The sequence below is a fragment of the Populus alba genome, chromosome 11, assembly GCF_005239225.2.
Source record: "Populus alba chromosome 11, ASM523922v2, whole genome shotgun sequence".
Lineage (NCBI taxonomy): Eukaryota > Viridiplantae > Streptophyta > Magnoliopsida > Malpighiales > Salicaceae > Populus > Populus alba.
In genome coordinates, this window is record NC_133294.1 from 9,249,511 (window position 1) to 9,261,073 (window position 11,563).

The following is an 11,563-nucleotide window of genomic DNA, read 5'->3' on the forward strand; positions in this document are numbered from 1 at the left end:
AAATACCATTAGTGTATCATCTAACCTTGACAACTGTTTTTATCATTGTTTAATCCTCACATCTCAAATATCTCTTTAAATCTTTGTTAAATTATATATATATATATATATATATAGTTCACCTCCTTGTAGTTCGACCCCAGTCTTGTCAAGTTATTTATTACTTCGACACTTTTGCACTTGGGAGAAGACATCAATCTTTTAGTCGTGTCAGTTGTCTTTAAATTTGACTTTTCCAGCATTGATCTTGGTTATACTTGAGAACAATGAATCATCTCCGGTCATGTGTCTTGAGCAAGCATTATCAAAGAATTATTCCTTATATGCTCTTGATTTCTACACACACAAAATCAAGATGAGATTTTTAATACTCATACCTTCTTGGGTCCTTTTGTAACCTAAGTCATGTTACCAACTTTGTCCTTCTTCATAAGACATGCATAAATCAAATGACCGATACTTCTACAATAATGACATGTTTAGTTTTGATCATATGATTGTTTGGCTTTAACAAAGTAGTTCTTCAAATATTTTGTTTTTTTAGGTTGATACCCTATACCTCTTTTGTTGAAGATATTTTTTTACTAGCAAGCATGATATCTAAAATCTTAGAACCTTGAGTGAACTTTTCTAGTGTGGTATTCAATTTGTCCATTTTTCCTTTTAAAGCCTTATTTTTCTCTTCAAGTTAGTTAAACTTGTCACTATTAATAACAATACATGCTTTCTTTTCTAATGCATATTTTTCAACAAGTAAACATGTGCGACTTTTTTTTCAATAAACTATATTTATGACTTAGCTTTTTAAATTCATCATATAATGATTCAAAGGCATCATATAGTTCATCATAAGAAAGGTCAGACTCTCATCATCCAAAAAAGTACATTATTATCGCTTTCAATTGCCATGAAACATATGTTTGCAACATGTTGTTCATTGTCACTTGAGCTAGAGTCTGAGTCATCACTCCATGTTGCTTTTATTGCTTGTTTATGATGATGGTTCTTTTTATTTTAAAAGAGAAGGCAATCAACCATAATATGTCCCGTCTTGTTGCACTTGTAGCTTCTAAGTGCCACCTTGTTAGATTCTTCCTTCTTTTCATCCATCTTAAAGTTTAAGAACTTTTTATTCCCTTGCTTATTTCTTAAGAAATTCCATGATTGACTTGTTATCGGTGCAATGTCTTCCTCCATTTCATCATCATCATCACTATCAACATGATGTATGGTTTTGAATGTCAAATTCTTATTTGGCTTCTTATCTAATTCTTGTTTTTTCATTGTGATTCATGAGTCATTAGTGAATCGATGAGCTCTTTTAATGGAAGTTTGGTGAGATCCTTACCTTCTTGGATTGTCGTCAGCTTTGCTTCTTGAGACTTTAGCAAAGAAATAAGAGTTTTGCTCATAATATCAGTATTAGTATAAGTCCTACTAAGAGTATCCACATCAAGCAATTACACCACTTAAAGATATCTCATCTTCAAGATTTTTTTTCTTGGTAGCAATACCTCATCAATATCAAAAGTTTATTCAAACTCTCAATTGTTTACAATTATGATTTGTTTACAATAAGATTCACTCTCTCAAAGAGTAGATTATTCAATTGAAAACTTTAATATCTATAATTCATTCAATAGCATTTAGGGTGATCAAAGGTGTGTAAATGTAATGAGTGTGAGATTTTATAGTCTTATGCTAGAATATAAAGATTTACTTTAGAGCAACTTAAAGTGTTAGTATTGATGATTTTTAGTTGATTTTTTCTTTTAGAATAACTTCTATATCATGTATGTTCAAAATATATACTTAATTTTGCATAAAAGAGACCTTTATATATATATATATATATATATATATATAAACTAGTTTTTTATAATGGTACGAGTTAGAGATAGCTTGGTATAACATGCAATCTTTGTGCATAGCACACATACGGATTTGTGTATAGTTTCCTTTGTGTACGCGATTAATAAAGGTTGGGAAAGAGTTCCTGTAAAGCTTGTTGTGTACTTTGATTATCTTATTCTACTTGTGTATTCCGCTTACTTAGTTACTAGGCAAACACAAGTGAGACTGGCAAGGGAAGGCTGAGTTTAATGAGGCACTAGGCTGCCGCACAGGTTTATTTGAGAGCGAAAAATTACCCCGTGACAATGCCTCTGACGCCTAAAACGATCAACCGATTCAAATGACCATATAATTCAATCGACCAGTTCCTGCAAAATTCTTAAGTGTTTATCATGAATAAACAGTGGTTAACCGGATTACTTGATATGCCTAAGCACTCGACTAATTAAGCTTAAAAATCAGTTTTTGTAGTTTCAAACCTAGTGAAACTTGAATCAATTAAATGTATATCAATCATATTTATGCATGCAATATAAAGTGTGTGAATTCATTTTAATTTGCTATCGAGTAAAATATAAAGATTTAAAAATAAACTCTAAAATGAATCAATAAGCTCTAAAATAAATTCTTAATAGCTAAGTCTTCACCTAGTTTGTATTTTGGACTTATTGATAAATTTTTTCATTCAATTTCATATACTTATTGATATGATTTTCATACAAAATCTATTTAAATTTAATTTCATTCAAGCATATTATTACTTTATTTTTTATTTAATTATTATAGTTAAAATATAAGATATTATAAATTTTAATATGTTACTTATATATCAACATCATGATCACATCATAACCCAATTAAGAACTTTTTTTATATAAAAAATAAGGTCTATAGAAAGAGAGTTTAGAGGGAAAACAAAATCAGTCATAAGAAAAAACAATGACTTAGGCCTTGTTTGTTTCCAAGAATTTATTTTCTTGGAAACCATTTTCCTCACTTTTTTATATTTGATAAACTTAAGGAAAGTTGGTTTAGAAAAACTAAATTCCAATCAAAGAAAAGAATAATGTTGTGTCACAAGAAAGTGTTTTCATTTTCTTATCATAAGGAAAACACTTTCCTTTATATATATATATATATATATATATATATATATATATAAATAAAAAAAACATGTTGTCTCCTTCTCTTGTGACAAGCAAAACAAGGATTTTGTCACCAATCATAGTATCACATGCACCTCATTCACACACTCTATCTCTTGAAGTCTTACAACCTTTTTTTATTGGTATTTCATTTTCATTATTTTTATTTCCTAGTGCTTTGTTATTTCCTAGTGCTTTGGTAATAACAAATAGAATAGTGAAAATTTTATTCACACGGAGAATAAATGACTATGAGGAAAACGAGAATATAAAATATAAAATGAAAATAATTTTTTTAAAAAAATAATATATAGTTATATTTTATAAAATAAGATATATATGAATATAGAATATAATAAAAAAAATTCATTATTATACTTTTTAGATTTCATTTTTTTATTGTAAGTGATTAAATATTTATATTAAATATTTTATATATATTTAGATAAACTTGAAAAAAAAATTCATTAATAAATTATTTTCCAGTTCATTTTCCATAACTTAACCAAACACTAGAAAGTGTTTTTCAATTATTTTTTATAACACTACAAAATATCATAAAATAATTCACTTTTTAAAAATTTATTTTCCAAAAAAACCATTTTCCAGCAAATAAACAAAGACTTAAGTACGTGTTTGGAAGTGTGGTTGATGTTGCTTTTTAAAGTGCTTTTCACTTAGAAAAGCATGTCAATAATATATTTTTTTTTTATTTTTTAAAAATTATTTTTGAGATCAGCACATCAAAATAATTTGAAAACATCAAAAACATATTAACTTAAAGCAAAAAAAAAAAAAAATTGAATTTTTTAAAAAGCACTTTTCCACTACAATGTCAAACACCCCTAAAAACTTAAAAATAAAAATTTGCTATCAACCTTGGCCCCACAAAATTTGTTCGATACCAAGAGGAACCAAATCAACAACAGAGCAAGAAACCAAGCAGAATTTAAAGATACGATTCTAGAAAACTTGGAAAAGAAACATTCTAACAAATGCTTGTCAAAATCTCATGGAGAGGAAGATGAGAATACTTAACAAATAAGAAAAGAATGGAAAAGGTATTTAACATTTTAGAAACCAGACTTCCAATTGCCACAGTAACAGGACAAAATTAATCTCAAGCGAAAACTGATGCTCACTCGGTTTGAGAATGCTGTAGACAGTGCGATGAAATATTCCCACGCTCAACAAACCGTAATAACAGATTGTCTGCCTCCTCAGACTTTCCTTCCTGCATTAGTTTCTTGCACACCTTCTCACACAACTTCAAATCAGGAATCAGACCTCGACTAAACATACGACAAGCCACTTTATATGCTGACAGAGGGATCCCTTTTCTCAAATAACTCTCCATTAGCACATGGCAAGTGTTAGCATCAATTCTCGAGGCTGTTCTCAAAACCTTACCTAAGAGTTTATCAGCCGCCTCTGGGTTTCCAAAAGTACATAGCTTCTCGATAACTTGATTAAATGCAGTTCTACACTCTTGCCTTGTAAGCATTTTATCTAATAAATTTAATAAATCTTCCACCCTACCTATTTGACCATATCGATGAATCACTGTTCTATATGTTACTGGTGTAGGATCTATACCCTTCTTCAGCATCTTCAACGTAAGCTCAGTGGCCTCTTCTATTCTACCTTTCTTTCCTAATGCATCAATTATCGTCGTATAAGTGACTGCATCAGGGTGTTTGTTGCTTAGATACATGTCATCAAGCAAAGATAAAGCTGCTTCTATGTCATCCTGCTGACAAAATCTGTGAATTACAGTAGTAAAGTTTACAGCATTGACAGCACACCCCATGTTAAGACACTCCTCCATAAACTTTTTTGCCTCATCCACTCTGCCGATCCGGCAGAGAGACTGAATTAGTAAGTTAATTTCAACTGGAGTTGGGAAAAAGCCCTTGCCAATCATCTCCCTCACCACATCACAAGCATCAGACAGCTTTCCTTCCCTCCGAAACCCATGCATCACAACACTATAGGTAATAGCATTCGGGGTCCACCACTGTTCCTCACTCGCCTTCATCATCTCCCTTGCCTCTGACGAGTTCCCCTTTTGACAAAGCCCTTTTAAGAAGGCTGTATATGATACAGTGTTTGGTTTGCAGCCATGCTTGTACATTTGCTGAAGCATCTTCCTAGCTTGACCAACCTCCCCAGCCTGAGAAAATCCATTAATAATGGCTGTGTAAGTCACAACATCAGGGATGCAGCCCCTTGTGAACATTTCATTCACAATTTCTTTCGCCTGGTCCATCCTTCCCTCCTTACAATATGAATCAACTATCGCACTATACCCAACCTTATCAACCTGAAAACCCCTTTTTTGTGCTTCTCTTAAAAACTGAAGTGCCTCATCTGCATGCTGATGCTTAGAAAGCATATGTATTAATGTATTATAAGTAACCTGATCCGCTAACAACTTAGTATCCTCCATTTTCTCTATTACGTCCCTCACTTCTCTGATCCTTCTGTTTTTGCAAAGGAAGCCCATTACAGTATAGTAACTAACTTTATCTGGGGAGCATCCTTTCAATGGCATTTCAGAAATTAGCTCCATGGCATCTTCAACCCTATGAAGATCACAATATCCCTTGATCAAACAGTTATAAGTGACAACATTTGGCATGATTCCAAGAAGTTGCATTCTCTCTAGAAATCTCAAAGCCTTTTCCAACCTATTTGCCATCACCAAAACATGAATAGCAGTGTTACAAACCAACAAATTAGGTTCAATACCTGCTTTCTGCATCATGGTCAAGACCTGCATCGCATTCCTCAACTTACCAGCCCGACTATAAGACACCATCACACAACAAAAATCTTGAGGCCCACGCTGAATTCCCCTACGTGCCATGAGCCGGAGAACCCTCCTAGCACCTTGACACAGTTTAGTTTTGCTAAGAACATCAAGCATCACACAGTACACAATTGGGTAATGCCGATACCGCCATTGCCTGTCGGACCAATAGAAGAAATCCAAAGCAACCCTTTCATCAGATTGAGACAGCAAAACAGCACAAACAAGTCGAGGCTTGAGGCCTCTTAGCAAGTGCCTCATTTTCCCTTCATGCTTATGGTTCCAAGCCGACCTGCATTCAATCAACCTACAAATTTCTCTGACCAAAGGATGTCGAAATTCATCTTCGTGTATCTCAATTCTCCTCCAATCCTCATCCATTTTGGTGCCTTGATTCCTGTCAGTAAATGAACTGTTGCCTTGGCCGCGTTCTTCATCAGATTCTTCAACCTCGTCACTAAAACCATCAGAATAAACTTGACAGTGAGCATTGCTAAAATTAAAACCCATTTTGCCAAACCCATCATTTGCATCATAAGAATTCTCAGTTTCAACAAGATGGGAAGTGGAATTGGTAGTTGAAGAATCAGAATCAAGATAAGAACGAGGACCATGATTTGTTGAAGAAAAAAGTGAAAGAAACATATGAATATAGGGAAATGGGGTGGTGCGGTAATGCTTTTTGGCAGTATGAACAAAGTGAAAGAAAGGAATATTGGCTACAAGTTTTGGGAATTTGGAGTAAGGAATGAAATTATATAGCATTTTTTTTTTTTTTTTGAGTTTCAATGAATAAAAGTAAAAGGATAAGATTAACACAAGGAGTGAAAGAGTAATCAGCTTCTCTGCCTCTGCATCTGCCCCTGAGGATCCATCCAATGAAAAGCTTCCTTCAATATCTGACCTAATCTAATCCAAAAACATAACACTAAAACTGGAGATTGCTTTGTGGCTTCGCTTCGGACATTGAAAGGGACAGCGTTAATCAGTTAGAGAGGACTGAGGAGGGACTTCTAACACCATGTTTGTTTAAAGGAGGTTTTGAGAGGGTGGAAGAGAAAGAAAGTATGGTTAAAAAACCCTCGATCTCAAACCTCTCAAGTACTTGAAAATTCATCAAACTTCAAATTGGGATTTTTTAAGGATTTAAAATTGTTAAATGATATAAATATCCTTAACATAAAATAAGAAATTTACTTTACATAAATATCTATTTTAATAATTTAATAATTAATAAAAAAAAATTATAATCCTCTCATAAAAAAATAATTTGGAAATAGTTTACTTATTATTTTTACAATTATAAGTACAATTGAATTCATAGTTACAATGAATATTCATTTCATTTATACTATGAATTATAATAGTTGTGTTTTTTATTTTAGTTGATAATTTTTTTGTATTGTTTCCTTTTATAAGATGATTTGGGTGTTTTGTTAGCAGGCAATTTCTTACATCCATGTGTTATAAATCATTTAAATATTTTTATTAGATTAAAACTTGATCGAAAGCTAATTCAATGAGATAATAATTTTAACTAGACATACGCTTATGCTATGTCTTGTAGCTGTATTTTTTTTTTTTCATAAACAATAATGTTTATGCATCGGAAGCACATTTTAAAGTATAAAAAAAAATCTACAATTCAAGTTATAGTTCCTACTAAGTCAGATAAATTGATTTTATTTTAGTTAGATGAAAAAAAATCAATAATAATTGTAAATCAATCAAAAAAAATTTAAAAAATAATCATAATAACTTGAAAAAAAAAACTATTTGTTTAAAAGGGAAAAAACAATGCAGTTTAATTTTTAACAAACTAATTATGAAATAATGAAAATAGGTATAGTTTAAATCAACTCAAGTTAGCATGACATGCATATAACCTGGGTGAACATTGTTAGGAGCCTCAATAAAATCTAGTATTTATATAGTGAACGACACCAGCACCAACCCATATAGTTTAGAGGCATTTGCTAATGAGTTCCATAAAACAAAGTCATCAGATGACATTAATCAAGATAAAATGGTAGAGCTGAAAGCTAAAATTAGGGCTATTAAAGAGGTAAACTTGTATGACCTAGTACAAGTTGTAGAGATGTGTCTGGTTTCAAATATGGTGGTGCCGAAGAAATTTTATGTTCCTGAATTCATCTAATACACTATAATACAATGCCACATGACTCATTTTAAATCCTATTGTAATAAAATAAAAAAAAGTAGTAAATGATGAAAAACTACTTATATATTTTTTCAGGATAGTTTAAGTGGGACAACGTTGAATTGGTGTATGAGGTTGAACAACACCAAGATCCAAAAATGGAAAGATCTGGTGGATACTTTTGTCAAGCAATACAAGTACACCATGGATATCGCTCCTGATAAAACTAGCTTATCCAATTTGGAAAAAAAAGGATAAAGAAAGCATAAGAGAGTACACTCAAAGATGGAGAGATCTAGCTGCATAGGTGCATTTCTCATTTATGGACAAAGAAATGGTCACTCTATTTTCCAACACACTCAAAACATCATACTACGAGCATATAATGGGTAGTTCAACCTAGCAATTCACTAACGTTGTAGTAGCAGTTGAGCGCATAAAATAAAGAGTTAGGAGTGGTAAAGTTTCCATGTCCACCGAGAAAAAAGGCTTCAAAGAGAAAAAAAAAAAAAAAAAAAGGAAGTCGACCATGTTGAAAGTGGCTATAGGGGTAGGGAAAACCAATTTCAAAACTAGCACATTTCACCCTAAATTGATAACATAAATTTCAACGCTTTAATTCATGCTAGAAAACTTGAGCCTCAAATAAAAAACCAAACTAAGAATTTTCAAATGATCTAGAAACAACCAGTTCCATTACCACTACCTCTACAAAAGACGTACTAAAAGCTACCGGGCATTGAACATGTAGCTTCTGAACCCCACCGTGCCTCTACAGTCACCTTACCTTAATTGGTGCAAACTCGACCACACCTACGAATACCATGCTGATGATGTAGGATATAACATTCATATTTACAATACCTTCAAGAAAAGACTTATGCGGTTGATTGAAGTTGGGTGGATAACATTTGAAGAAACTCGAAATGCAAGTATGAACCCTCTACTCAATCATACTTCAAGAAGTAATCAGCAAATGCACTTAACACAGAATGCCCAGAAAATTTAAAAGCATTGATGGTAAGAGCAGGGTGCGAAGAAGGCATCGTGAATTCTTAACGGACTTGGATTTAAAGGGGTATCCTTAAAAGACAAATTTTTACTGTAGTTTTCTGTCCACACCGTTAATGAAATTCCTACAAGAGCTTTTATAGGGAGGTTGCTGAAGGGGAAATGTACTAGAGTTGAAAAATGGAGCATGTTCTCATTGTGTCAAAAAAAAATAACAATCTTTGTCTCATCATGACCACAAAGTTGTTTTTATATTTCAACCTATTTTAGTTTTGTTGGCAACTTAGCTCATAATGCCATAAGACTTTCTTTGTCAAATGAGCCCTTTATTAATAAGATTATGTGTTTTTTTGTGTTTATGATATGCCTTTATTTTTGTAGTTGTTTCTTGCATATAACACACCTACATGAGCATATATTTTACTCACAAAACCACTGCACCAAGAATTCATTGGTGTGTTTCCCTTCTAAAAAAAGTATACGGATCATATGTATTCACAAGAATTACTTATTTACTTAGAAAACAATTAAAACGATAAAGTCTTAGGTAATGAAATATTGGACACTTACACTCTATTTGATTTGTGAGGCTACTACTTGCCTCCACTCTAGATTAAGTTTTTAATTGTAGTTTCTTTTAACTGGAAGGAAGAAATAAAGAATATGTAGTGTAATTGATCCAAAAAATTATCTAACTAATCAATAATATGACAATGGGTCGATCATGTGATTAACCCCAATTATTAGTAAATGAGATTGTGTGTGAAATTATTGAAATTGATGCCTTTTTTATATCATGACAAGCTATCAACATGTGGAAGATTTAGGAATTGAGTCAAAAACTCACTATCATTGATAAAAATATTATTAATCTTACAAGGATTCATTGTAGGTGTCATATGTTTGATCTACTATAGATTCACATGAGTAGAGATGGTTCCCTTTAAATTCTTGCCAAGGATTACGGTATTTATAGGAATTTATAATAAATTATGATTGTTGTTCATGAATGGACTGTAAACTCATATAATTATATAATGCAACACTTTCTTTTAGTATAAAAACAACATAATAATTGACATAATAAAAGTTATTACAAGTGGCAAATAATGTAGTTCTCTTTATAGGTATATATACAAATCATGAGAATCAATTTTTTAGCTTATTCCATTTCTACGTAGCTTTTGAATCAACCTATAATCGAAGAAAACATGCTCAACATCTATTCACTTAACCATTTATATATAATTAAATACGTAGCAAACACATCTCTCGTTTTCCTATATGGCCATACTACACTTATAGGGTAAGCTCTAAGTTCATTAAGTGCAGTTTAGATAAGATAATGCTCAAGTGTAAAGTTGATAAGCCTATGTATGTAGAACATGTACATTAGTGTGTTAGGAAGAAACAAACAACAATATCAAACTTGACATACATGATACGTGAATGGTAAAAATATAGAGTAGAAATAGTGAACTGACTCAAATGATAGTGTATGCTCACCATTCTAAGATACAAAAACCAAAGAGATATAAATACTAATAATCCACCACTCTAAAGATACAAATTTATGCACTACTTTAGAGATATAAAGTTAAGGAATAAAAGTTCACCATTCACAAGGAGATACAAAACTGAATAAGGTGCTAAAAAGCCAAGTCAAAAACTTTTTAAATCGAAATTTTAACCAAAAATCCTTAATACAAGGTTTTAATGATCATTATATACTTGGAACATGTAAACCCCCTAGTTTAAAATTAGAAAATCAATATTAAAAGGTGAAAATTCTTGACAAATAAAAATAAAATAAATGTGTTATTAATAGACTATGAAGGTTTCTCATGAGTTTGTTTACATATATCAATGGTTTTCGTTATAAAGCAGTGTATGGAAGTATTGGTGACTGAATAAAATACATAAAATAATACAAGGACAAGTAATAATGAGATTGTCATAAATAAGTCAAAGTTTCTACTCCTTTTTTTTTAAGTGTGGCCGACACCCTTTAATGGGCAAGGAAGCTCAAATCTTCTCATATCCTCCAAAGATTTGTGTTTTTTTTTTTTTTCTAATTTGTGAGCTTTGTCGGTGTTTATAAGAGTTTTTGCTTGGAAAATATTAATCAAGGTAGAATTGGGAGAGAAAAACGAGTAAGAGAATTGGAAGCTTGGATTTTAAAGATGAGGAGAAAAAAGTGTAGAGATAGTGTTGTCGCATCGGACATCGTGGTGGCTTTAAAATTAATCTTAATTATGAAAAAAAAACAGATATCTGGTATCTGGTTCTTTTAAGGGAAAATATCTTGTTTAAGGAGTTGTCACGTAGTATTATGGTCACTAGGAACCCTAACTGGTCAACAGAGATCCTATGGTTTGGGATTGGTTATGCGAAAAGAAAGATATTATCACCCCTTAAACGTTCTGCATGAGGCAAACTGCATTGCTAATTTTATCTTAAATTGCTAAACGTTTATTAATTCATGCTATGATAATTTGCTTATAATATTCCTGACTCTGACGCCAATGAATATTCAACTACGGATAATTCCAACTCTGGCGTTGGTAAATATTACGTAGC

The 11,563-nt window shown here is 31.8% G+C and overlaps 1 protein-coding gene across 1 annotated transcript; it reads right to left on the bottom strand.

Moving 5' to 3' along the window:
• Nucleotides 1-4,014: 4,014 nt before the first annotated feature.
• LOC118054806 (uncharacterized) lies at nucleotides 4,015-6,932 on the bottom strand. The gene has a single exon (XM_035066523.2). It carries the CDS (start codon nucleotides 6,574-6,576, stop codon nucleotides 4,138-4,140), a length of 2,439 nt encoding a protein of 812 aa, XP_034922414.1. The 5' UTR covers nucleotides 6,577-6,932; the 3' UTR covers nucleotides 4,015-4,137.
• Between the last annotated feature and the right edge of the window lie 4,631 nt (nucleotides 6,933-11,563).

What these genes read in the sequence shown, in the direction of transcription:
- LOC118054806 (XM_035066523.2), bottom strand. Translation starts at nt 6,576, where the DNA reads ATGCTATATAATTTCATTCCTTACTCCAAATTCCCAAAACTTGTAGCC.